General features: G+C 38.7%; 1 protein-coding gene across 7 annotated transcripts in view; it reads right to left on the bottom strand.

The window, feature by feature from the left end:
- ryr1.L (ryanodine receptor 1 (skeletal) L homeolog) overlaps positions 1-26,323 on the bottom strand; it is a 119,472-nt gene that overhangs the window by 21,866 nt on the left and 71,283 nt on the right. For 2 of the 7 annotated variants that reach the window (XM_018230279.2, XM_018230284.2), the window contains 18 exons: positions 24,915-24,929; positions 22,516-22,686; positions 22,028-22,087; positions 21,706-21,840; positions 21,453-21,565; positions 20,847-20,943; positions 20,200-20,306; positions 20,056-20,107; positions 17,978-18,046; positions 11,346-11,445; positions 11,148-11,227; positions 8,418-8,494; positions 8,187-8,260; positions 7,108-7,125; positions 2,145-2,225; positions 1,237-1,325; positions 1,029-1,157; positions 483-587 (listed from right to left, as the gene is read on the bottom strand). In XM_018230279.2, coding sequence (XP_018085768.1) covers positions 483-587; positions 1,029-1,157; positions 1,237-1,325; positions 2,145-2,225; positions 7,108-7,125; positions 8,187-8,260; positions 8,418-8,494; positions 11,148-11,227; positions 11,346-11,445; positions 17,978-18,046; positions 20,056-20,107; positions 20,200-20,306; positions 20,847-20,943; positions 21,453-21,565; positions 21,706-21,840; positions 22,028-22,087; positions 22,516-22,686; positions 24,915-24,929 — 1,572 coding nt within the window. The remainder of the gene's footprint in view (positions 1-482; positions 588-1,028; positions 1,158-1,236; positions 1,326-2,144; positions 2,226-7,107; positions 7,126-8,186; positions 8,261-8,417; positions 8,495-11,147; positions 11,228-11,345; positions 11,446-17,977; positions 18,047-20,055; positions 20,108-20,199; positions 20,307-20,846; positions 20,944-21,452; positions 21,566-21,705; positions 21,841-22,027; positions 22,088-22,515; positions 22,687-24,914; positions 24,930-26,323) is intronic. The other 5 variants (XM_041572954.1, XM_018230286.2, XM_018230283.2 and 2 more) reach the window with 3 other exon arrangements.

Here is a 26,323-nt window from a genome sequence, read left to right as displayed (position 1 = left end):
TCTCCCTCTGAAAATCGTATGTTCGGCAATACATGCAGAGATAATATCGGCAGCCGACAGAAATCTTTTAACCTGTCCAATCAACCAAACTACCGATCTCTGCCAGACGAAAAATGTCGGGACTCTACACACACGGTCCCAAAATCGTACGAATCCTCGATTCGTACAATCGGATCTTTGCGTCTATGGCCAGCTTTAGTCTTTAAAAATATGGCCACACTGAAGGCATCTTTGGACAGCAAAAGGATATATAATTCTAATCTGTCATTTTAGTGGGGATACATTATAGTGCAAAAAAGGTCTAGTCTAATACACCTTTGTTTGGAACCTGGGATACTTTTCAGTTTGTTGCACATCTGGTATATCATTCTTTGCAGCAGAAGATATATCTAATTCCAGATTACTCACAGCACAGTGTACTCAGTTGCACCCTATGCTACAATTCATTGCAGCACATGGGGAACAGGGGAATTCTATCTTACCTGGGCAAGTTTCATCATCATGTGGGCAAAGACATGTAGGAAGCCAACCACTGCATCCCACAAACGGCTGTGTGCAAGGCTTTGCTGGTTGCCAGTGCAGGGACCCTGGTGGAAAAGCAGTGGATACAATTATCAGAATGCATTTAGAAAGGTAAAAGCAAGAAAACGTTATTAAAGGTTAAAACACAGGAAAATCATTTTATGACAATATACCATTTATGTTATAACTAAACTTTCACTAGTGATGGGCGAATAAATTTGGCAGGTGCGAATTTGCGGCACATTTCCGTATTTTGCCAGCAGTGAATAAATCGTGTGCATAAAAATTGTCGCGCATTAAAATTTTTTCAGATGCTCATTGACAAAATAGGCGCGCGTATAAAAATTGTTGTGGGCGTTGAAATTAACGAACGACAAAATTATTTTGATGCACATTGACTTCAATGTGTTTCGCAAGTTTTTCGGGACAAATTTTCCCATCACTAACTTTCACAAATCCACTGCTAGTATAGACACAGAGTTTGTGGGGAAAGGAAATAATATTACCTGGATGTACTCTGTTAAGCTGTTGAACACTTGTTTTGCCACTGACATGGCTTTGGAGAAATTCCTTTTCCCCTGATCATCGATTATATCTTTTCCAGAATAATACCAGTAAAAATCACTAATAGATTCCTGAAAAAGGAGGGACAAAGGTCATTGATGTCCAACTAAAAACGTACCATGCTGATCATTTGTTATAAGGAAAGTTTACCTGTAGACGTAGTAAATAGTCAACAGTACAGATGATAATATTAATAGTGGTTGTGTTTCCAGTTTGAGTACGTAAGTAGTTCTGGAAATCTATAAGGAGAGAGTATAATGATAAATGCATTTTTTTATTTGCATTTTGCTTCATTTCTCAGAATCTTGGCAACAAAAAACGAGTATTTTAAAATTATTATGAAATACAGTAAATTTGTCTAACAAATAGGGGATTTATGATGAATGGATATATATATATATATATATATATATATATATATATATATATATATATATATATATATATATATATATATATATAAACCAAAATGCAATAAGGTCCGCACTCTCAGGACTTCTTAAAAGGAATAAATGATTTATTGTAGAAGTTACAGACTGACGTTTCGGCCTGGTCCCAGGCCTTTCTCAAAGTGAGAAAAAAGCTCTTTGAGAAAGGCCTGGGACCAGGCCGAAACGTCAGTCTGTAACTTCTACAATAAATCATTTATTCCTTTTAAGAAGTCCTGAGAGTGCGGACCTTATTGCATTTTGGTTTGGATAAATACGTGGGACATGCACCCAGGCATGTAAACCTTTTTATCGAGAGTGCTGGCAACATGGAGGTTATATATATATATATATATATATATATATATATATATATATATATATATATATATATATATATATATATATACACTTTGTGGCTGGTGCACACGGCGAAAAATCCAATGCCCGTGTGTTGGTTCAAATCAATCACATAGTTTGTTAGCAAAAAAAACGCACCAAACAGGACTTAGTATAAAGTATCAAATATCAAAATTTATTTTCAACGTTTCGGCTCCATAGCTTGAGCCGTCTTCAGGTCCTGAATATATATATATATATTAGATGTAGCAATTTGTATAACTTTCATACCATTATTGTGGCCCTCACAAAGCAGCTGAAGCAAGCGGAAAAGATCTTGGGTGAACTGGTCATCTGCCATTACCTTTTCTCCTAGAAATTTAGAAACATTAAAGTGAAGGATAAAAAGAACATGAACAAGGGGGTATTGATATGGCAGTAAGCAAAAAAAAAAATCAAGGGGGTCGATATACAGGAAAGAATTGGGAAAATGACAGATGAAAAAGGCAAAGTTAATAAAAGTTGGGTGTATATGGATTGATCAGGAAGGCAAAGAACAAATTAAAATATAATGAAAGGAGTGTGTGGTTACAGGAATGGAAGAAGCAAAATAATAAAGGAAAAAATGACGATATGATGGTGCAATGCAGAGAAAATAGACAGTAAAGGTTAAAGACAAATACAGAGATAGCTAGCAATAGGTGCAAGAGAAAGTTGAATGGATAGATATAGAAAGAAACATGGAAAAGAAATGCACATAGTAAGTAATAATACAGAAAAGAGAAGACAAGAAATAGGTAAACATATCACAGATATTAAAAAAAGACAGTGTAGATCAAGATAAAAGGAGAAAAGATTGAAGCATAGAGCTGTGTTAGTGCCCACAATTAGCTTTTTCTTTTTATACACTGCAAACCAGAAACAAACCAAATCCATGCAGTTGGGTGCTGCAGGTGAGCAGGGGAGTCAAATCTAAACAAATACAACTTTAGTTTATGCAGATAATCTTTTGTGCAGATAACCTCTCTGCTCATCCTCCATTCTTAAACTCATTTTAAAACACACCAAATATATTTATATATATTTTTTATATATTTATTAATTTCTATGTGTGATGTTTCTATAATATTTTATAGTTGATAAATAAGTCAAATTTGTGTCTTTGGACACTATATTAAGCTAGCTAAATGTCATTCAGTGACAATTGGTGAACTGTATGCTCTTATGGAATATCTGTTCCATGCACAATTACATTTAAATCATGTCAAATACATAAATGAATCAAGACCAGATCTCAAGACCAGATCTCAAGACACATTTGGTCTCTTGAAAAATATTCAGCACTACCATTAGAATACCAATAAGTACAATCATTTTATTTATTATCTATGGGAATTTTACATATCTAGATATCTATTTCTTTTCTTTCATCCCTTTTTTTATATATTACAAGACACTTAGGGGGCAGATTCATTAAGGGTCGAATTTCGAAGTTAAAAATACTTCGAAATTCGACCCTCGAATTGAAATCCTTCGACTTCGAATATCGAAGTCGAAGGATTTAGCGCTAATCCTGCGATCGATCGATCGAAGGATTTTAATCCAACGATCGAAGGAAAATCCTTCGATCAAAAAATCACAGGCAAGCCTATGGGGACCTTCCCCATAGGCTAACATTACCTGCCGAAGTAGGGGGTCGAAGTTTTTTTTAAAGGGAAAGTACTTCGACTATCGAATGGTCGAATAGTCGAACGATTTTTCGTTCGATTTCGTTCGAATTCGAACGAATTTAACCAATTCGATGGTCGAAGTACCAAAAAAATACTTTGAAATTCGAATTTTTTTCATTCGAATCCTTCACTCGAGTTTAGTGAATCGGCCCCCTAGGGCCTATTTAAGATTACTCGTGCCTTTCAGCACTTTTGACAATTTTAGCAGAATAAGCTTTTAGGTGATGAAGTTTTTCTTTGATCCTAAAGCACGTTCATGTAAAATTACAAAGATTGCTGAACTTTATCAGCACAAAACCTGTCAGTTAGGAAACTCACATGGGGTTTCTGAAAGATTGCTTGTGCCAAAAGGCCCTTTATATTTGTTAGTTTGCTCCTGGCTGTGGGAAAGGCAGAATATAACTGATGATGCCATGGTTTTGCTAAGCCACTAGCAATAAGGCAATAGTTTCTGATCCATCTGCAGTTTTATTGGCTGTTAGAATGTGATTCGTTTTTAAGGCAAGGGATTCACAGAATCCATAATTGTTATATTAAGACAAATACTGAATCCTCACCAAAAGATTCAGCTAAATATGAAACTGAATCTGAATCCTAATTTGCTTATTACATTTGAAAAAAAGTAAAACTGCATCAACTGTGAACAAAAGATAGGCGTGAAGGGTGAATCTGTCCCTCTTTGATTCGCCAGAAAATTTGCGAAACTGTCGAAAAATTCACAAACCATATATGTAAATATTTTGTTGCTCCACAACATTTTTTTTTTTTGAGTGACATTTTTCTTGCAAACATTACAGTCTATAGCCGTTTGTTCGTGGCACCTTGTTTCTGCCTTTGGGAGGGCAAAATCACATGCATTTTTCACTCAGTATGCTGCTTCACAGGTGCCGTACATTGTTAGAGGAGCTCCTATCTACTAAGCTACAACTGCTTTTTCAATAGATAAAATGCTCCCATGTTGCCAATTTCTTAAAAACATGTTTGTGATTTTTGACATTGCCTTTGGTCGATTGGTAATGGTATCTACTACTACTACACTTTGCAACCATGTTTCTGTTTATGCAAAATAAAATTAAATTGTGTGGAATAAAGTGGAATTACACAGGAAATAAGTATTGAACACATGACAAAAAGAGGTGCAAAAAGGCATGGAAAGCCAAGACACCTGCTGAAATCTCAGTATTGAGAAAGCAATCCTGCCCCCTATTAGTGCAAATTAATATCAAATGGTTTAATCCTAATTCATGGCCTATAAAAAGGTTTCTCATTACCAAGGTATGACACAAGAAGCATCTTATGATGGGTAAACACAGAGAGCTCTCAAGACCTTCCCAACCTTATTGTTGCAAAACATACTGATGACATTGGTTACAGATTTATTTCTAAGCTTCTGAATGTTCCAGTGAGCACCATTGTGGCCATAATCTGGGAGTGGAAAGAACATCCTTTTACTGTAAACTAGCTATGACCAGGCGATCCTCACAAGATTTCTGACAGAAGAATATAAATTTCAATATTCAAGTTGGATTGTCTTTAAGTTTCCAAATCTGTGTCACAGTACTCCTCAACAGGTTGCAGCCCCCGTGTCAGGATGCCAACATGTAAAATAGTAAAAAAGTATCACCCGGATATTACGTCATATATTCAAATCAGCATTTTGTTTTTATTGCAGGTAAAACATGCACAGCATGTTTCAGCACATTCAACTTCAGCAGGTGCACCCGATTAAGGCGAAAAAAAACATGTTGTGCATGTTTTACCTGCAATAAAAACAAAATGATGATTTGAATATATGATGTACTCTCCGGGTGATACTTTATTGCTACTTTCTGATAGAGAAGTCAAAAGAAAAATCAGAAGAGTTGTCTAAGAGCCAAGGACCACTTGCTGAAAGCTTCAGAAAGACCTTGAATTAGCAGGTACAGTTGTTTCTAAGAAAACAAAAAATGAATGCACTCAACTGACATGACCTCTATGCACGCTCACAAAATTTCACTGCTATATAAAAAGTATGTTGAAGCTTGTTTAAAGTTTGCTGCACAACATTTGTACAATCAATGGAAAGAACTAAAGATCAGAGTTCATAGAAGAGGCCCTGAAACTGTCAAGATTTAAGGACAGTTTGGGTGGAATAATTGGCCAAAATCCCACGTGAGCAATGCATGCAACTAGTTTCTCCTTACTGGAGGTTTCTTGAAGCTGTCATTACCGACAAAGGATTTTAACAACAAAGTATAAAACAAATTTCAGTAAGCATTTTCGATACTTATTCCCTGTGTCATTCCACTTTATTACACATACCTTAATTTATGGACTTATTTGTTTTGATTTCTTTGTATGTGTGGATTACTTGAGTTGTTACCAACATCTGATATACATTTCATGTCAATAGCCCCATTAGAAATATGTTTACTGAAAAAAACTTTGACGTGTTCAATACTTATAAACCCTGCTGTATGTGTATGTCCTTACAAAGTGGGACAGCTCTGATCCTTTTGGTTCATGTGGAAGGAGAGTGGAAGTATAAAATGACCTATGCATTTGCCGCACGTCTTTTTATTTTGTCGTGCAAGGCAAAAATAATTTTGGAGTTTCAAGAAAATTTTCTCCACTGGCGGAATGCGGAAGTTCAGGTGAATCTGTACACAGTGAAATTTTTCACTCATCGCTAAAAGATAGTACACATGAAAAAAAAGTAAAATTGCATCCGCTGTGGACAAAAATGTTAGTTGTCCATTGGTTTAAATTCACATGACTAAGGGTTCTGCCAAATCTTCTGTGGCTTAAAGAGTCAATGAATGATAATGCTAACACTAATATATTGAATTATAATAGTTTAGATAAGTATTTTATAGATATTTATTTATTTCTAATATAATAAATAATGCCAGTACTTTTTGAGCAGTTGTTTGCAAATGCCCAGTTTTGTCCAATTTAGCCAAAGATAAATAAGCATGACATTAAAAATAGTGGTGAAGTTAATTCTTAAACAGATGGAAAAGTCTTTTGACTTGACCTATAGCATCATGTAGCTAGGAGCAAATTATCTACAAAATGTGGGTAGTGATGTACCCTTTTGTTCAGAAAGCACCTATCTACCTTACATGTAATGCAGCATATAGGCCATAAGTGCCCAAAAATTAGATTGAGATCTACCAGTAGATCTGGAATTGTTGACCAGTCGATCACAACATTCCAGCTTTGCCAATGAAACGTTCTGTTAAATCACCTTTCTGGGTACTTGATTATTGTTGTTAATTGAAATGCAACACTATCTGTTTTCTCTCAGTGTAATGCAATTCATTTTCAATTTCCCATGACGTGTAAGCCTTAAGATGGCAGGGCTAGAAAAGACCGATAGGCCATACATAGTATGGGCCTGCAGTTAGATTATTAATTAATTTACAGTAATGGCAGTCAAGACTTTAGGTAGTTATGGGGATGATCAGCCTAGCAAAGGACATGTGAGAATGCTGAGGTGTTAGCATAAGCATATGAGAAGTGAGTTTAATTGGAACATTTACCCTGTTGACGGTTGATGACTGGGTACCAAGGAGGTCAGGGAATGAGAGAGAAGCAGGCAGGAAAAGGAAGGGGGGAAACCACATGTCAGGGAACAGGAAGGAAAATGATTATTATTATTGCAAACAAATTAATTGGATGACACAAGAATAAATTAACAAGAAGTTTATATTACCCTCAAAACAAAGAAAGAGAAAGAGAGAGCAATCCAACTGCAAATGTATTAATAATTGTCCATGGGGTTCATTTACTAAAAAGCCACTAGTATAACAGAGCTGCAGTAAAACCAGTTTCATGAAGTCTTGCTCCCAGCTACTGCACCGTTGCAACCTGACACAATAGTGAATTGGCAGTTTGTGGTGCCGCTGCACTGGCCATTAATGACATTGGCAGCTAGAAGTGGAGTGAAAACCATAGCTGCATCCACCAGCAGTGTCCTGAATGAGTCCATATAGACTAGACTTTCATTAGTGGCCAACTGACACCAGCGATGGCTGCAAATGTGTAGAAAACTGGGTGATCAACATACCATAATTTACAGTGCTGAAATCTTTGTGGCTTTGTAGCTCATTAATAAATGATCCCTTTATGTTTAGGAGAAATGTGATAAAGGTAAAGGTAGGGAAATGACAAGGGAATTCAGGCAAATTATGAAATCATTAAAAAAGCATATGTTTACAGCTAATAAATCATCTGCCAACTTTCAGATCAAAGTTGATACACAGACATTATGGCATGTAACTGCTTATATGTAAAGACATCATCGCAAGTAGACGGTCAAAACATTTATTTTTGCTGGTACCTAATTTGTTGAAAATGTATGTATACTTGCATTTTGTTCAGCCCTGTATAAGAACCTGATTGATAAGTACCTGATTCCTTATTCGAGAAATAGAACTCAGTATAAGGATCTCAAGGTGCACAGGTAGAATTCACTTCATATTAAAATAGACAGTTGCTTCTGGTTATAGACAACACATGACCAAACAAGGCTAGAAACAGTTTCTAGAAGAATCAATAATAATTCTCCCACAATTACAATCTGTATTATAGAATGAAAAATTCAAGAATATGGACTCACTTGTCCCATCCTCCGTTACCATGCCGAGTCCCTCTGCTTTATTCTGACGTTCAAAAGCATTCAGGTCAAGTACACTGACATGTGGAGATTCACATAGGTTTGTAAAAAGGAAAAAAAAAACACAGAGAGATGATTATGTCTCATCATAAATATAGCAAATTACTTCTTAACATTATTATAGGCTTATTATAAGGCACAGGAATGTTGGACAATACTGCTACAACACCTTACCTGCAGGTTTGCATTAAGGCTTGGACACTTTGGAAAAAGCCTACTTCCCTCTTTTCCTTCAGGTACTCCAACATTTTCTGTGTGTTGAAAGAAGGAAAAGGAAGAACATTAGTGTCAGTCTTTGCAAGAAATCAATAAATGTGCAATATACAATTATAGGACGAGGATAAGTTTAGAGCTGTCATGTCAACAAAACAAGAAAAAGCAGCTGATAACTTAATTTATTCTTGCTTAAAATTGTATGGTAATATTAACACCTCTATTTACATACAAAAACCTGTGAAACAGCACTTCTCAAAGAAGCTCAGGGATAGACAAGAAAAATGAGATGGAGGGAAAAGAATAATTTGTATTTGTTTGTATATTCCTACCGGTTGGAGAATGGTTCCGAAACGGCAACGGGAGTGAATTTCCAAAATCCTTATCTTTTCCTTTGAAAGTGACCTCTATTTACATGTTTATATCAGTCAGATTTACCGATTTCTCAAAAGTATTCCTACAGTTTTATCCCCATAGTTTTTAGGGTGAAACACAACTATCAAAATATAAACATCATCAAATATATTATCAGCTCTATCTACTGGGATCTTACTTTTTAAAACTGCCTTTTAATAGTTTAAAGGAAATCTATACCCCAAAAATGAATACTTAAGCAACAGATTATATCAAATTGAATGACATATTAAAGAATCTTACCAAACTGGAATATATATTTACATAAATATTGCCCTTTTACATCTCTTGCCTTGAACCACAATTTCGTGACTCTATCTGTGCTGCCTCAGAGATCACCTGACCAGAAATACTACAACACTAACTGTATCAGGAAGAAGTGAGGAAGCAAAAGGCAGAACTCTGTCTTTGGCTCATGTGACCTTACATGTGGTTTGTATGTGTGCACAGTGAATCGTACGATCTCAGGGGGCGGCCCTTATTTTTTAAAATGGCAATTTTCTATTTATGATTACCCAATGGCACATACTACTAAAAAAGTATATTATTATGATAATGGTTCATTTACCTGAAGCAGGGTTTTACACATGAGCTGTTTTACTCAGTATCTTTTAATAGAGACCTACATTGTTTGGGGGTATAGTTTTCCTTTAATTTTTTACATTTTGCATATTACCATCAGTAGAGATTTTTATGGTGTTTGCAGCACACAGTAAATGTTACAGTGTTACATTTTATATAAAAGACTAGGGCATAATTTATATATTTAGTTAGATCAAGGTCGTGAAGGACTTCTAATAGCTTAATGATTATTTTTGGTCCTCAGACACTGCTTGGCACACCAGAGACCCTTGGTGGGGGTCTTTTTTCAGTTATTGACCACTTTTGTTTCTTTCGACCACTTTGAGTGCAGTAGGTTTATGCTCTGAGTGTATCCCTTGGTGTTGCAACAATTACCTGCTTCTGCACCAGGGTAAGCTCCATATGGACACTGCACCCATACATGAAAAACTTTTACACAGTGCTACTCTGCAAATTGCACTCGTATTGAACTCGTATTGAAGGTTTGTGCCTTGTTTAAAGCTGTACTGTTCAGCACTGCCCATGCTATCACGTTATATATTCGAGTGCCTGCTACAATATAGCGATGCGCATATTAAGTGTCCTTGCATTGATCGTAAAAGCTACTGTATCTGACTACTCCTTTTGAACCAGACCGCATACTTTCCTAATCGACCTAAGTGCACTCCACTACCTCATTGCTATCTATATTGGGCATTACCAAGTGGTAAGATGGGCGAAACCGATGCCCTTGGTTGCCCTGACAATGCTGTGGACAGCTTGTTATTGTACACCCCTATGTTGGATATGCAGAGCTCTGGTGATGAACAGTATACATTGGTGAAGAACATCTAGCCTTTATGCAAAGCTGTTAAATTTCATTCACCCACCTTGTCATTATGTACAGTATAACTCGTTTTAGTGCTGTTTATTGTTTTAACTATTTACTATTATTTCTATACATTCTTTTCTTTGTTGCATTGTCAATATTGGTGCATTCTACCATAGAGTCTGGGATGTATTATACCATAGAGCATATATTGCAGCATACCATAGGGCATGTAGTGCACTATACCATAGAGTGAGCAGTGTATTATACCAATGGCATTCTCTATTGTTTTTACAGTTGCCATAGTTACCTTTCTCATTTTGTTGCCATTTTTTGCACTGGGAGTTTTTAAGGAGTGGGTCACTTGCAGTACTGTTTTTTTGTCCCTGAGGATGGTCACTTTATATGACAGAAACTAAGACCTGTGAGTGTGGTATTCTTACCAGCACAAAGGCATTTGATTTCTGTAGATGTGCTCTCCTTTGTCTGTGGCTCCAGGCTTTCATTATATGTTGATGACATGCACCTATTTTGCTCCACTATCTTCATATCCAAAGATTCTATTTATCAATCTGAATGAGCTCAACAATATAATAATATAATACAGGTGAATCCTAAAAGGAGGATAGGGTAGAAGGACATATGTTTTCTAAAAAGCCTTCATTTTGAATGTTGTTAATTCCCTTGTATGGCTCTATTATTCTGTGGCCAGTGACTATATTAAATTTCACTGCCCTCTAATTCTAATTAAAATTCCTATTCTAGTTGTTTACAAAATATAAAATGATTACAAGGTATAAAGTGACTCCTAATCTTCCTTTAGAAAAAAATACTTTTTCAGATTTCAGCAAGAGTATGATGGCTTATCCCTGATGGAACAATCTCACCTGTTGAACTTCACAGTTTCCTCCATTAAGAATGGAGATACCCAGTTTGAGGGTAGAAGAGACCATGGATCCTGTCTCACCTGCAGGACAAAATAATCTGTTATCACACCTATATTACACAGGAAAAATATTTACAATACTACAATATTTGCTGGATAACATACATAAACAAAGTTATCCTTTTGCGACTTTCCTCACCTTTACATGCACTTATCATCTGCAGGACCATCTCTGCAGCTCCACGGTTATGCAGCCTAGATTGCTGATATAAAAGTTTCTGCTTTTCCATCTCTTTCTCCTGTTTAAAAGAATTAAAGAAATCAGTTGATACATTCATGTAATCCTTGTTTATATCCAATAGGGCATAATCTGTTTGTCAGCATCTCATGTATTTGCACACTGAGTCCAAACACTCCAAATCACAAATAATTTTGTGTGTGAATGTTGCTTGAATATTAAAGTGAGCATTTTGCCATGTGACAGGTAATAGTGCATGGTTGTAGAGAATGGCAGTAAAGGCAATGATGATGAGTGTGTGGATATTTTATTTTAATTGATTAATTTAGTTTGGAAAATGCTAGGTAAAAGAAGAGAACAGTAATAAAGCCTATAAGAGATGGTTAATTAGCAGATAGTAATAGTGAGAAAGAAAACAGTGATATAAGAAGTTAAATGAATTAAATAATATGATGATAAAATGAACTGAGAATTTTTTAAGGACAAAAAAGAGTGAATGCAGAAATGCTAAGATGGCATGAAGAAGGCATAAAAGAGGACAAGCCATGTATATGGAACACAATGGAAATTGAATCAGAAATTGTGGTGCACGGATAAGGCAGCTACAGAAAGAACAAGAGGAGGGTTAACCATTATCTAGAAGGTAGTAAGTGATAAGGGAAGCTCATGTAGTAGCTGTAATGGAAAGTGTAGAACTTACCCCACGGGACATCCAGGATGGCGACCTCCTGCTCCACCATGCGGCTCTTCCTGGTCGTAATATGACTGCGTCAGAAACGTGTCGCCTCAGGATTGGTCGCCGGCGACGGAATGGACGCCGGCGTCAGAATGTGCGTCGGCGTCAGGACGCCAACGTGAGGACGCCGGCGTCGGCGTCATGACGTCACCGCGTCAAGTTTTGGCGCCAACCTTGGACTATTTATTCCCAATTGCCCTTTCTGTCCTTGCCCAATTATAGGTCTATCTTGTATAGTTCCTGGGTGTGATTCTTGCTATTCTGATTATCCGTGTACCGACTTCTTGCCTGTTTTACGATTCTGATCCTTGCTGCCTGTATTGACCATTTGCCTGCTTACGACTATTCTCCTGATAAATCCTTTTGTACCGCGAACTTGGTGTAGTTGTCTCCTCCTTGGTCCACACTACAACAGAGCCTTCGGGCCCTGACAGTATAATTGGGCCATGGACCCCTCTGAGGAGCCTCAAGTTCCTACTGATGTCGGCAGAGCCGTTCGTGGATTGGCTTCCCGCATGCACACCTATGAAGCCCAGCAAACCCACTTCGGCCAGGCACTTGAAGCAATCCTGGAGAAATTATCTGCTTTATCTCCTGTGGCTCCAGTCCCTATGCCGGTTCCTGCAACTCCGCTCCAGGTTTCCGAGCCTCGCATCCCTGCACCTCCTCTGTATAGCGGTGATCCGGAATCATGCCGTGGTTTCATCAACCAGTGTGAGATCCAATTCACCCTGCTTCCAGGTCAGTTTGTCTCGGAGCGAGCAAAAGTGGGCTATATTATCACCCGCCTGCAAGGGAAAGCTCTGGAGTGGGCTTCTCCTCTTTGGGAGAAGGAGGATCCGGTAATCGACGATGCCAAGGCCTTCATCCGGGACCTTCGCACAGTGTTCGATGCTCCAGGTCGGGCTACTTCTGCCTCGGCTCGTTTATTCCAGCTGCAGCAAGGGACTCGTTCTGTTCCTGAATATGCCATCGAATTCCGAACTCTCGTGGCAGAAACTTCGTGGAATAATGATGGATACCATTCTGCCTTCTACAACAGCCTGGCGATGCGCATCAAGAATGATCTTGTATCTCGTGAGATTCCTTCTCGATGGGAGGACCTTGTTGCGTTGGCTGTGAAGGTTGACACCCGACAGAGGGAGTTCCAAGTCGAACTTGACAGGGAACGTGCTAGGAAGTTTTCCAGGTTCCAACCCACCCTGGCTCCACGCTTCCAAAGACCCCTACTCCCCAGTCCGGCTTCCAACCTTTTTCCTCCTCCTCCTGCGGCACCTGCTACTTCTTCTTTACCACCTGAAGAACCAATGCAGATCGGTCGGGCACGCCTTTCCGAACAGGAGAAGCTCCGGAGAAGGGCTGCTGGGTTATGCCTCTACTGTGGGGGAAAAGCCCACTTCGCCCAGGAATGCCCAGTGAAGCCGGGAAACTCCAAAACCTAGGTAAGCTTGGGGAGACTTACCTGGGTGGAATTTGTTCTCCTCCCCATTCCTCTGCTCAACGTTTTCTTCTTCCTGTTCAAATCCAGTTCGGCTCCAAGAAGATCTCTTCTCAGGCCTTCCTTGATTCTGGTGCTGCAGGCAACTTCATGGATCGTACCTTTGCTGATAACCATGCCATTCCGCTCCAACCCTTGGCAAACCCTCTTCGAGTCCTGGCGATTGATGATCGTCCTCTTTCTTCTGCCATCATCTCGCAGTCTACTCAGGAACTTTCCCTCAAGGTGGGCACTATGCATTTGGAAAGACTGTCTTTTCTTCTTATCGATTGCCCTTCAACTCCCGTTGTCCTGGGATTGCCTTGGCTGTGTGTTCATAATCCGGTCATTGACTGGTCCCTCTCACAAATTTCCCGTTGGAGTCCATTTTGTGTACACAACTGTTTACCTGCTGTTCCTGTTGTCAAAGTTTCTTCAGTGTCTTCAAGTTCTTCTCTCCCTCCTGTGTACCAAGCCTTTTCCGATGTCTTTGATAAGAAGTCCGCTGAGACTCTCACACCTCATCGTCCCTATGATTGTCCTATCGAACTTTTACCCGGCTCTATGCCTCCCCGAGGCCGCACTTATCCGCTTTCTCCCTCCGAAACTTCTGCTATGAAGTCTTATATCCAGGAGAATCTTCAAAGAGGTTTTATTCGTCCTTCTACCTCCCCTGCTGGAGCAGGGTTCTTCTTTGTTGAAAAGAAAGACGGTAGTTTTCGGCCCTGCATTGACTACAGGGGGTTAAATAAAATCACCGTAAAGAACGGATATCCTCTTCCTCTCATCTCTGAACTTTTTGATCAGCTCAAGGGGGCTAGTTTCTTTACTAAGCTGGATCTACGTGGGGCCTACAATCTTATTCGGATTCGTGAGGGAGAGGAATGGAAGACCGCTTTCAATACTCGTGATGGCCATTACGAGTATCTCGTCATGCCATTTGGTCTTTGCAATGCTCCTGCGGTCTTCCAAGAATTAGTCAATGACATTTTTCGTGATCTTTTGGGACAGTGTGTGGTCGTGTACTTAGACGACATTCTTATTTTTTCCAAAAACCTTTTTGATCATCGTTGCCAAGTGCGTGAAGTTCTTTCCAGGTTGAGGAAAAACAATCTCTTTGCCAAATTGGAAAAATGCACCTTGGAAGTTTCTTCCATTCCTTTTCTTGGCTACATCATTTCTCCACAAGGTTTTAAGATGGATCCCGCCAAAGTTTCTGCAATTTTGGATTGGCCCCTTCCTACCAGCATCAAGGCAGTTCAGAGATTTATTGGCTTCGCCAATTATTATAGACAATTTATCAAAAACTTTTCTTCCAAGATCCATCCAATTCTTGCCTTGATCCGTAAAGGGAGTAAACCTCAACTCTGGCCCCCTCAAGCTCTCGAAGCCTTCAAGACCCTCAAGGAAGCCTTTTCTTCTGCTCCAATTCTTAGACACCCTGAACCCCTTCAACCCTTCTTCATTGAAGTCGATGCCTCTGATGTAGGAGCTGGAGCAGTTCTGTCTCAAAGATCTTCTTCTGACGGTAAACTCCACCCTTGTGCTTTTTTCTCCAAAAAATTTTCTTCCCCTGAGCAGAACTACGATGTGGGCAATCGGGAGCTACTTGCCGTTAAGTTGGCCTTGGAAGAATGGAGACATTTGCTTGAAGGTTCATCTATTCCGGTGACAATCTTTACCGACCACAAGAACCTTGAATTTATTCAATCCCTCAAGCGCCTCAATCCCCGGCAAGCCAGGTGGGCACTTTTCTTTTCTCGTTTTAATTTTATTATCACCTTTCGTCCTGGCTCCAGAAACAGGAAGGCTGACGCTCTGTCCAGAAGCTTTGCTCCTGAAGATTCCTGCCCCGAAGATCCTGTACACATTGTGCCCCCTACCAAGATTATTGCTGCCTTGTTTCCCTCATGTGCCTCTCAGTTACTTTCTGCTCAGTCTTCGGCTCCTGTAGAGACTCCTCTTGGTGTTGCCTTTGTCCCTCCGGAATTTCGTCATGCCATTTTATCCCAATCTCACAGTTCCAAACAGGCCGGTCATCCAGGGATTAAGAAGACAACCGAGCTCCTGTCTCGTTTGGTCTGGTGGCGACCCTAAGGAAAGATGTCAAAGACTTTGTTTTGTCCTGTTCCACTTGTGCTGTTTCCAAGTCCGGACATTCCCCCCCCAAGGGTTTACTCTTGCCACTTCCCATTCCATCTCGACCTTGGACTCACTTGGCGATGGATTTCATTGTCGATCTCCCTGTTTCGTCTGGTCACACTGTCATCTGGGTGGTGATCGACAGATTCAGCAAAATGGCTCACTTCACGCCTCTTCGGAAACTGCCTTCTGCTCCCGAACTCTCTGAACTTTTCATCAAACATATATTTCGTCTCCATGGTTTTCCTGCCGAGATTGTGTCTGATCGGGGTTCCCAGTTTATTTCCAAGTTCTGGAGATCTCTTTGCAAAGCTCTTAACATTTCTCTTCAATTTTCTTCTGCCTACCACCCACAGTCTAATGGAGCCGCAGAACGGGTCAATCAGGCCTTGGAACAATTTCTTCGTTGTCATGTGTCCTTGTGCCAGGATGATTGGTCGGATCTTCTTCCCTGGGCTGAATTTTCCCACAACAACGCTCTGCATTCTTCTTCCCAGAAGTCTCCTTTCTTCTGTGTTTATGGTCTCAATCCTTTGGCTTTTTCCCAGGATTTTCTTCTTACCAATGTGCCTGCGGCCAATGACCAAGCTGCTCACATGTTGGCTATTTGGCATGCTACTGCGGCAAACTTAGAGAAGAGTTCCCTGGTGCAGAAAAAGTTTGCTGATAAAAGAAGGATTTCTTCCCCTCCATATATTCCTGGTGATAAAGTTTTTCTTTCCACACGCAACATTCGTCTCAAGATTCCTACACCCAAGCTTGGTCCTAAATTCATCGGCCCCTTCCCTATCATCGAAATCATCAACCCTGTGGCTGTTCGTCTTCAACTTCCTCCTGAGCTGCGGATACCCAATGTTTTTCATGTTTCCCTGCTTAAACTTGCTATGTCTTGCCCCTCTTCTTCTTCCTCTCCAGCTCCTGTTTTGGTTGACGATCATAAGGAATTTGAAGTCAAAAGAATCTTGGACTCTCGTATTTCCAGGGGCTTTCTTCAATATCTTATCGAGTGGAAGGGGTTCGGTCCAGAGGAGTGTTCTTGGGTGATAAGCTCTGACGTACATGCACCTGTCCTGGTTCGTAAGTTCCACAGACTTTTTCCTTCTTCCCCTAGCCTCGGTGGTCCTGAGGCCCCCCCTAAGGAGGGGGGTACTGTAATGGAAAGTGTAGAACTTACCCCACGGGACATCCAAGATGGCGACCTCCTGCTCCACCATGCGGCTCTTCCTGGTCGTAATATGACTGCGTCAGAAACGTGTCGCCTCAGGATTGGTCGCCGGCGACGGAATGGACGCCGGCGTCAGAATGTGCGTCGGCGTCAGGACGCCAACGTGAGGACGCCGGCGTCGGCGTCATGACGTCACCGCGTCAAGTTTTGCGCCAACCTTGGACTATTTATTCCCAATTGCCCTTTCTGTCCTTGCCCAATTATAGGTCTATCTTGTATAGTTCCTGGGTGTGATTCTTGCTATTCTGATTATCCGTGTACCGACTTCTTGCCTGTTTTACGATTCTGATCCTTGCTGCCTGTATTGACCATTTGCCTGCTTACGACTATTCTCCTGATAAATCCTTTTGTACCGCGAACTTGGTGTAGTTGTCTCCTCCTTGGTCCACACTACAACAGAGCCTTCGGGCCCTGACAGTAGCAAGATGAAGTATTGGAAAGAGAAAAGAGAAAATATGAACATATTTGGGATAACATTTAGAGAAAATCAAGCAAGGATGTTAGATGCTTCACAAGAGGGGAAGTAAAAAAAGACCACAAAAATTTGTGGCAGCGCACACCGGCATCCTGGAAGAATCTTCACTCTCTAGGTTATGGTTAAAAGGTATATCTTTATTTTCACATCTGATTGACCATCTAGCGTCTGAGGTCTGACGTGTTTCGTGGCTACGCACTTCCTCAGAGACCTCCATTCTCATTAGCATGCATGTCTCTTAAACGCGTCTCCTTCATTAACATATTTACTATTTACATTCACTTAAAAACTTTTCACATCAATTCATTTAAAGCCAGTTAATCAGACTTCATATCCAAATAAATACAATTCCATATAAATTTTAATTTAATCAGTACTATATAATTTTCATGCTTCATGAGTTCATATAAAATAAATCGTAATCATTTGGGATAACATTTAGAGAAAATCAAGCAAGGATGGTTAGATGCTTCACAAGAGGGGAAGTAAAAAAAGAGAAGGCTTTCTACAGTCTTTTGTAGAATTCACATGTACATACTTCAAATGTAAGTTCAGCTTCTTCGTCACCTTCAGGAGCTTCCTCTGACTCTTCCTCCGAGTGGCAACTCTGTGACAAGACAGGGCAATTAATAAGGAGAGATATACACAAAATTCACTTTGCACTCACAAGACTCAAACACTTATTCATTTATATGAAATGATACCCAAGCTCCACACTGCGAACACAAGTCAAAATGACAAAGAAATAGATGGTTTCTAGTTGTGTCATGACTGAGACAATGTTCCAGAAACGGACTTCCACTATTACAGTGAAAATTCAATTTACTCATTCTCTATTTCTTCAGTAACAAACACATTTGAGAATAATGTTTACACCATTGAAAAGTTTTAATTAATGTATTTTGGAATTGCATTTTCTTTAATTATGCAAAAAAACACACTTTGGGTGGAAGGCTCCATTTATTTAGAATGTATGAGGCATAGCCCAAAAAGGTATTTAAAAAATATTATAATATATTTCTTTAATCATTTTATGGTTACAATATTCTCAGTAAACTAAATAAGAAGGCATTGGCACACAGGGAGATTTGTCTCCTTGGAATCCATTTTGAGGAAAGAAACTATTTAAAGGAACAGTACCACAAAAAAGCAATGCGTTTTAAAGGAATGACAATATAATGTACTGTTGCCCCGCACTGGTAAAACTGGTGTGTTTGCTTCAGAAAGACTAATATAGTTTATATAAACGAGCTGCTGTGTAGCCATGTAGGCAGCCATTCAACCACAGGATAACAGAAAAGTTCTGAAGAATCCTATTGTATACTACAGAGCTGATCTGTTATCTGCTGTTTATCCTGTACCTTTTCTCCCTTTTCAGCTTTGAATGTCTGCCCCCATGGCTACACATCATCATTTTTATAAAACTATAATAGAATTTCTGAAGCAAACACACCAGCTGGATCAGTGCACCACAGCAGTACATTACGTTTTTGTTACTTTAAAACACTTTCTTTTGTTGTGTTACTGTTATTTTAAGCACACAATACTCGGTTAAGAATTCTCTCTTAGGTGTAGGGACAATTAATCTCCATTAAAAGGCCTCACTCAAGACAAGAATTCAAGTCTCTTATAAAGTTTCATTCTTTCTTATATTTACAATCCACGAGTCACAAAAGCAAAATGATGCATCACGATGCCAACTGGTACAAGATGACTATTTAATAAGCTTGGGAAAGAATACGTATATTTGTAATTCAATTTTATGCACCAGTTTAGATTATGCAAAAATTATTAAAGTCTATAACACCGGCCAAAAAGTCAACATCACTGCAAAATGGTTCTCCAAACTCTAAAAATGTATACATAATAGAAAGGCTGCTTATGGTAAATTGAAAATAGGTATTATAGAGGTATGTAGAACTGACTGAAGGAAGAGATTTCGGTTTAAAAAAATCTAAAATTAACTGTAGTAGTCAAAATTATAGAAGAATATATGAGAAGTTTAGGATAGACCTGATTTTGTTAAATACAGTAAAAAAAGTGTCATGAAACAGTGATATTATTTAAGGCATCAGCAAAGGAACATAAAATATGTTTCTACTTGTTATTAGTAGTATACTTTATCTGCAAAAACGAGTTTTGTTTAGATGTAGATATAGTAGATAAAGTGATGAGCAAAACTGCCCTGGTATGCTTTGCCGAAAAAAGTCACAAACATTTTGCTGAAATTTTTCCAAATGCATTGAAGTCAATGAGTGTTTGTTTTCCACATTTTTTCTAGAGGGAAATGTATTGGAGTCAATTGGCTTTTTTTTCCTGCATTTTTCCCAGCGCAAAATACGTAGCGGTCCTTTCAACATGAAAACATGCATGTTAAAACTCTAATAATGCTGTTGGCGTTTTGTTCTGCTGCAAAAAACAAAATGCATGGTGAAATTCTAGTGCAGATTTGCAAAAGAAAATTCACCACTCCTGAAAATGCTAATTTTGCTGTGAAAAAATTGCTCATCCCTAGTATTTATAGTATATGTGTCATGAATCTGCCAAATAACTTTGCATTTTAACTTTCATATACAGCCAAAGTACATCAAAGTAGATCGCATTTGCATTTCTTACCTTTGCCATGATGTCAGCATAGGCCATGTACAAGTAATCTTCATCAAGCTTGCTGTAGAGGAAGAGCAGGGACAACAATAAGCATTAAGTTATAATCTACTAGTACTCCAATCTTGGCATTAGTATTCCTTTCTATTCACACACCTCTTCTCTGTGAGGGCAGTTCTGCTGAAATGTAGAATCAGTTGGTGCAGAGGGTCTGGTTTTTTCTCCTCTTCTTCTTCCTCTTCTTCTTCTGCTTCACTGGATTTCTAAAGAATAAATGACTACTAAGAAACCACTTCTCAATTTGTGCCTTCTAATTGTCAAATATTAGACTGAAAATCCTAACTTCTCAACAGATGTTCTGACCCATACAAAAGAAGCCACATTACCACAAACACCAGCAAGTCTGATTAATCAAAACAGAGGTGAGGACCCTGTTAAGTCCTCTGCTTATTTCTCTAATGCAGTTATTGGTATCTTATATCTGTGCCTGCTGGCACTGGCTATGACATCTGTCTAGGGATGCTGGTAGCTCTAATTAAAAAACAGCTGTACAGTCCCAAATTGTGAGAAGGTATAACTCTTAAATTATTGCATTGTATTTTGATACAATGATTGACTGAGGTAGCTTTGTGCTTAGCAGTACTAGGACTATATTATGAATGGGTGACAGGTTTCAGATACAGTATACAATAATAATGCAAACAACAGAAAGAGAACTTTACTGTACAGTTATATTTTATCAGAATTTCAAAATAATTTGGTAATGTTTTGCTTTAATTAATTCTTTTTAGATTGTTACTCACAGCCAAGTCATCAATCATCCTGTCTTCAAAGTCATGAGCTTCACTCATTATCCAGGCATGTTTGTAACCTTCCAGGAACATGTTACAAGCGCGGTGCCTACAGAAAACATGCACATAAGAAATACTGCATAATTGCCCTCTCAATGGTTAGGTGATAAGCCCATAATTTGATAGTGGAAATGCAGGGACGATCTAATTCTTTGTCTCAGGAATGTTTATAGAGATACAAATTTCCCATAATAATAGGAGAATGTAATTATTAATAGTAATAAAATATCTCCCATCACTACTTACACCTCAGGAGACAACTAGTCTCAGTGCTCAGTTTATAGTGTCAAAAAATGTAAATTCCACTCGGGGTGGGCTAGGGACACTTTTGTTAAAAAAAAAAAAATCAGCACTTTACTATTAGCAAGATCCTATCAGTTATAAGAATGTGTCGCTATCACTTTAATGAATTTAAGGCATTCTTTAGGTCATATATATTCAGTTTATCTTCAGCCATCTTTATGAATTTAACACTCTGGAATACAACTAACAAAATGGTACGGGAGTTTGTGCTTGTATGAAAGAGAGTATAATGGTTTTACAGATATTACTACATACCTGGGAAGATTATACAGTGGGGTCATACGGAAACAGGCAACCACAGCCCGTCGACGCTGTTTAGAAAGAAGCTTATGCCAAACAGCTTTCTTTGATTTGAAGGGGTGCTCAGTCTGGGATGGGGCATAAAAGGAATAAAATGTAAGGAACAGGCAAGGGGAATGCATATTTGCAAATGGGATTAGGGAGTGACTATTACTCTTTGCATGGTGTATGAATGATATGAATATATTACACTCCTACTATGACTCACCAGCTCCAGATGAAAGAGGACTGCAGAGACCTCCTGAACACGTTTAACAATCTTCTCTGGATTATTGCAGTCTTCAGCCTTCCCTGACATCTTGTTATATAAAGCCATCTGCCAGCGCATGGACGAGTTATCACACTGCAAAGGAGACAATAAAAAGGAAGAAGACGGGGAGAGATCAGAAGCTGTACAATGAGACCAGAAATGGAGAATAAGGTAGATGAAAGAGAGATATTATCGGCATCCAAAGTTACTGAGAGAAATGGAAACAGAGAAAACTGAAGAAAAATAAATCGAAATTAAAACTACTACACACATTGCCTACCTTGCCCTGTAGATGAAGGTTATTCTGCAAAAACTCCCTGACTTCTTCATCTGTGTCTTTCTGTTTAAGATAAATAAAAAAGAAAAATAATGACCCGTAGGTGAGAACACACAATAAAATAGGCTTAATCTGTCATCAGTTTATAGCCAGGCCTGCAGTGGAGTTGATTAAATGTGTGTCCATTGAAATTCATGCTGATAACATCAAACACATGGTGCTTATATCTGTGTTTAATGCTTGTGTTTTGAGAGTACATTGCATATTGAACAAGTGTGAAACCTTCTTCACTTCCCAAGTTATGAATATCTATTTTCTATAGGTTCACTGTAGACACAATGGACACAATGGCATGTTAGCAAATGCACAGCAAAAAATTGGTTCAAGTATTCAAGTGAATATTACATATACAAAACAGAAATGTCTGGCATTCTGTCACCTGTGCTTTAGTAGTATATTGCCACATAAGCATAACAGATCAAAAATCTCACCAATGAATAGCGTGTTTTGGCCAATGCAATCAGCTCTTGGTCAGTAGGTGAGCACATATTTAAACCAATAGGCAGCATCTTTTTAATGGTAGCCACAATAAGGGATGTTTGCACAGAGTAACGGTCTCCACGTCGTTTCATCTTTGTGCGCTCCTGATCCGATCCTCCAGACTACAGAGGAAAATAGAAGTTATTGATAGTGAAATAGTGAATTCATCTAAATATAGAATAAAACATAGGATATACATGCACGCAATGCTATATCATGCTATATGTTTTTCACATTGAAACACAATGTGTAGAGCTAGCAAACATCTCTGAAGACCAATGTGCATCATTTCAAGAACAAAACCAAAACATTAAGCACCATATTGTTCAGTGCTCCTTTATGTCATTGTTCACAAGGTTTTCCTCGTACAAACAGTATCTGCTGTGTGTGAGATTCTACACTTCTGCAAAGCCTATGCCCATCTGGGTTCTCCTCATTTGCAGAGCACAAAAAGCAACATAGAAATTACCTAATGGTAAGCTCACTGGTACATATTCTATATTAAAACCCTGGGCAGTAAACCATACCAACCAATCAGTGATTAGCTTTTTTCAGGTAGTTGGTGCTAGAACAATGGAACCCAATTCGTGATTTGTATCCATGGGTTACTGCCCAGGTGCAAAAAAAAGTGTTGAAAAATAAGCCAGACGGATGCTTCTAACTAAGCATGAATGGATCCTCACACTAAACATAAGGTCCAGGCATATATCACTGCATATTTTCAATTTCCATGGCTGCAAAACTGTAAGGCTGAACAACATACATAATTGTTTTTTCCAGTTAAGCTAAACCCAGGCACTCTCAGATTTGGCAGAATCCTTAGCATTCAGCCAAAGGGAACCCAAATTCATAAAATCGTTTAAAAAAATAAAATACTAGAACCAGAAAAACCTATATTTAAAAATGCAAATGATGGTTCAAATACAGTTTAGTATTTGGCCCAATCTTTTGTGGAGGATTCAGTTTTTCGTACAAAATTATGAATTCATTGCCTAATATACGTCTATATTGGGGTGGACACATCTGGAATCCTGTTCCAAACAGTTGTTCAGGAAAACACATGCGCATGTGAACAGTGAAGGTGGGCATTGGCATGCTAATGTACTGTATAATATACAGCACCTAGAAATCTGGATGTTATTTTAAAGGGGAACTATCACAAAAATGAAAATTTAATATAAGCTGCATGATACTGAAATGAGAGATTTTCTAAATACAATCAATTAAAATGTATTCTTCACTCTCCCTCTCAAAGCATTTGTCTCTCTTAAATCTTTCTTCATGCCGGTGTTGGGAGTCTGATTTTGAAACAGTTAAATCCAATATATATATTTTAGGGGGTCTCCTTTTGCCTAGAAGATGTATTAGAGCTCATTCTATTAAAATGACGAGAAATCTTGTCTCTCTACATGCAGAATTTGTGCAAAAGGCAGTTATTTTGTTAGATTTTGTTTGTACTGGAATCAGTTATTGAGTGAGCTCTGATACTCTGCTAGGAAAAGGAGTCCCCCTAAAAGATATATTGATTCTGTCAATAAAAATCTGACGCCCAACTCCAGTATGAAGAGAGAATGAAGAGTAACAGATGCTGAGAGTGGGACAATGAAGATAAACTTGAATATTTCAGAAACAGTACAGAATTTTTAATTGATTATAATTAGAAAGGTTCAGTGTGATTAAGCTTATTACATTTTCATTTTCGCAGTAGTTCTCCTTTTAGTTGAAGCTTGTATTCATCTCCCTCTCCACAACTGTCCTCACTCAGTGCCAACACATTCTGCGTGCCATGTGTTGCTTGGGCAGGCAAAAATATAGCCTTTATTCATTCTTGCTGTCAACATGCAAACATCTGATGTCCTTCTGAGCTCTTACTAAGCCACCTGCACAGCAAAATCCAACCTGTGGCTTCACACAGCAAAGGCTTGACATTTATATTTACATTTGTGAATTCAGCACTCCCTTTCTGCTCATACTGACTGACCTACTGAGCACATGCTTGGATCAAGTGCTAAATCTGAGCTGTGGCCTAAAACACATGTATAACAAGGATGCCCCCTCTTAGTAGATTTCTAAAGATACATTAATAAAGGGGAAAAAGGGTTTTCAAGTTCATTTTTAAGCTGACTAAAAGATGCATTCTTGCAAACAATTTGCTTGAAAAATAACGTTGTACCAATCATATCTGCAAACATCTACCAGCACACTGATATTTTTAAGTGTTTGCAACACTTTAATGGGAAAGGTGACAACTGGTAGGAGAGAAGGACAAACAAAAACAGCCATGCTTTCAATGCAGGCAGAGGGCAACACTGTGGCAGCCAAACCATAGAAAAAGAAAGTGGCTTCTAACCTGACTGTCTCCAGACTACACAAGAGAACAGAAAGAGAAACACATGAGTTCATTACAGAAGATCGGTCAAAATTAGACAACTTGAGCATAACCCAAATAAAGATCAGAGGTAGCATGGAAAAAGGGGCAGCAGAGAGAGATAACAAATTTTATCTGCACCAGGAAATTTGGGGTGAATGGTACACCTTCATGGATACGCATACCCAACCTTGATAGACAATTGAGACTGCACTGACATTTTCTCCTTTTCCCTCTTTTTTATTTTTACTGATAGCTGATATGTTATTTGATTTGCCGATGGTTTTATGTGCAAATGTAAAATTTGACTCATGATGTGTGTTCTAAAAGAGAAATCACAATACTGAATAGATGTATCTATCAATGTATGATAAACAATCTCTTGAATTATTGCAAATAAAACTGAAGATTTAAAAAAAATTTGACAACTTGACCGATTTAAGAAAAAAAGTGCAGTAAGTAAATCAAGGACTCCTATATTCCTCAGATATATTCTATATATTGTATTTGCTATGTATCAGCTGACAAAATGTATTCCAGTGGGGAATCAGCAATGAAAAGAAGGGTCAGCTGAGGGAACCTCAGGCATTGAATCTGAATGAGGGTTTATTATATAACTCAGTGTCTGAATATATATACTTTAATATATAGAAATATAAATAAGATGAATTGAAAGCAATGTTTTTGTAACACAGGCATTTAGGCATATATGTAGAGACAGTATGAAAAAGCGGAGAATCCCTTGGTTATACAGAATTACAGTACATAGTATGTATTGTTTAAGCCACTATTGAAAAACAGAAGAGGGCAAATTGATGGTGTTAGTAGCAGACATTGTGCGAGTTGGGATACTTGAAGAGTAAGTAAAAGGAGATTTTGTGTACTCACCGTTAAATCTCTTTCTCTTCAGTCGCTTGGGGGACACAGGGACAGTGGGGGTATAGCTGGAACCACTAGGAGGCTGGACACAATTAAAAAAAAAAAAATAGAAACTTGACCCCTCCTCCTCCTGCTATACCCCTCCTCTGTAGGCAGAGACACTCAGTTTGTACCAAAGGAGAAACAGGAGGTTATCAATAATCAACAGAAAATCTGATAACTAATTACAAGAAGAACAGTCTGAAGCCAAGAGAAGGCCTCTATTCAGGGAGGGAAGCCCTGTGTCCCCCAAGCGACTGAAGAGAAAGAGATTTAACGGTGAGTACACAAAATCTCCTTTTCTCTAGGTCTGCTTGGGGGACACAGGGACAGTGGGGACGTACCAAAGCTGTCCCCTGAATCTAGGGCGGGAAGTAGAGGCCTACGTGGAACCAGCCACTGCAGCCTGAAGTACCTTCCTGCCATAGTGGGTGTCAGATGCCACAAGGTGCCAAACTGGTAAAATTTGGCAA

This window comes from Xenopus laevis, chromosome 8L, assembly GCF_017654675.1.
Source record: "Xenopus laevis strain J_2021 chromosome 8L, Xenopus_laevis_v10.1, whole genome shotgun sequence".
NCBI classification, from domain to species: Eukaryota; Metazoa; Chordata; class Amphibia; order Anura; family Pipidae; genus Xenopus; species Xenopus laevis.
The sequence above is the reverse complement of the archived record's forward strand: the minus strand, read 5'-3'. Positions and strand labels throughout refer to the sequence as shown.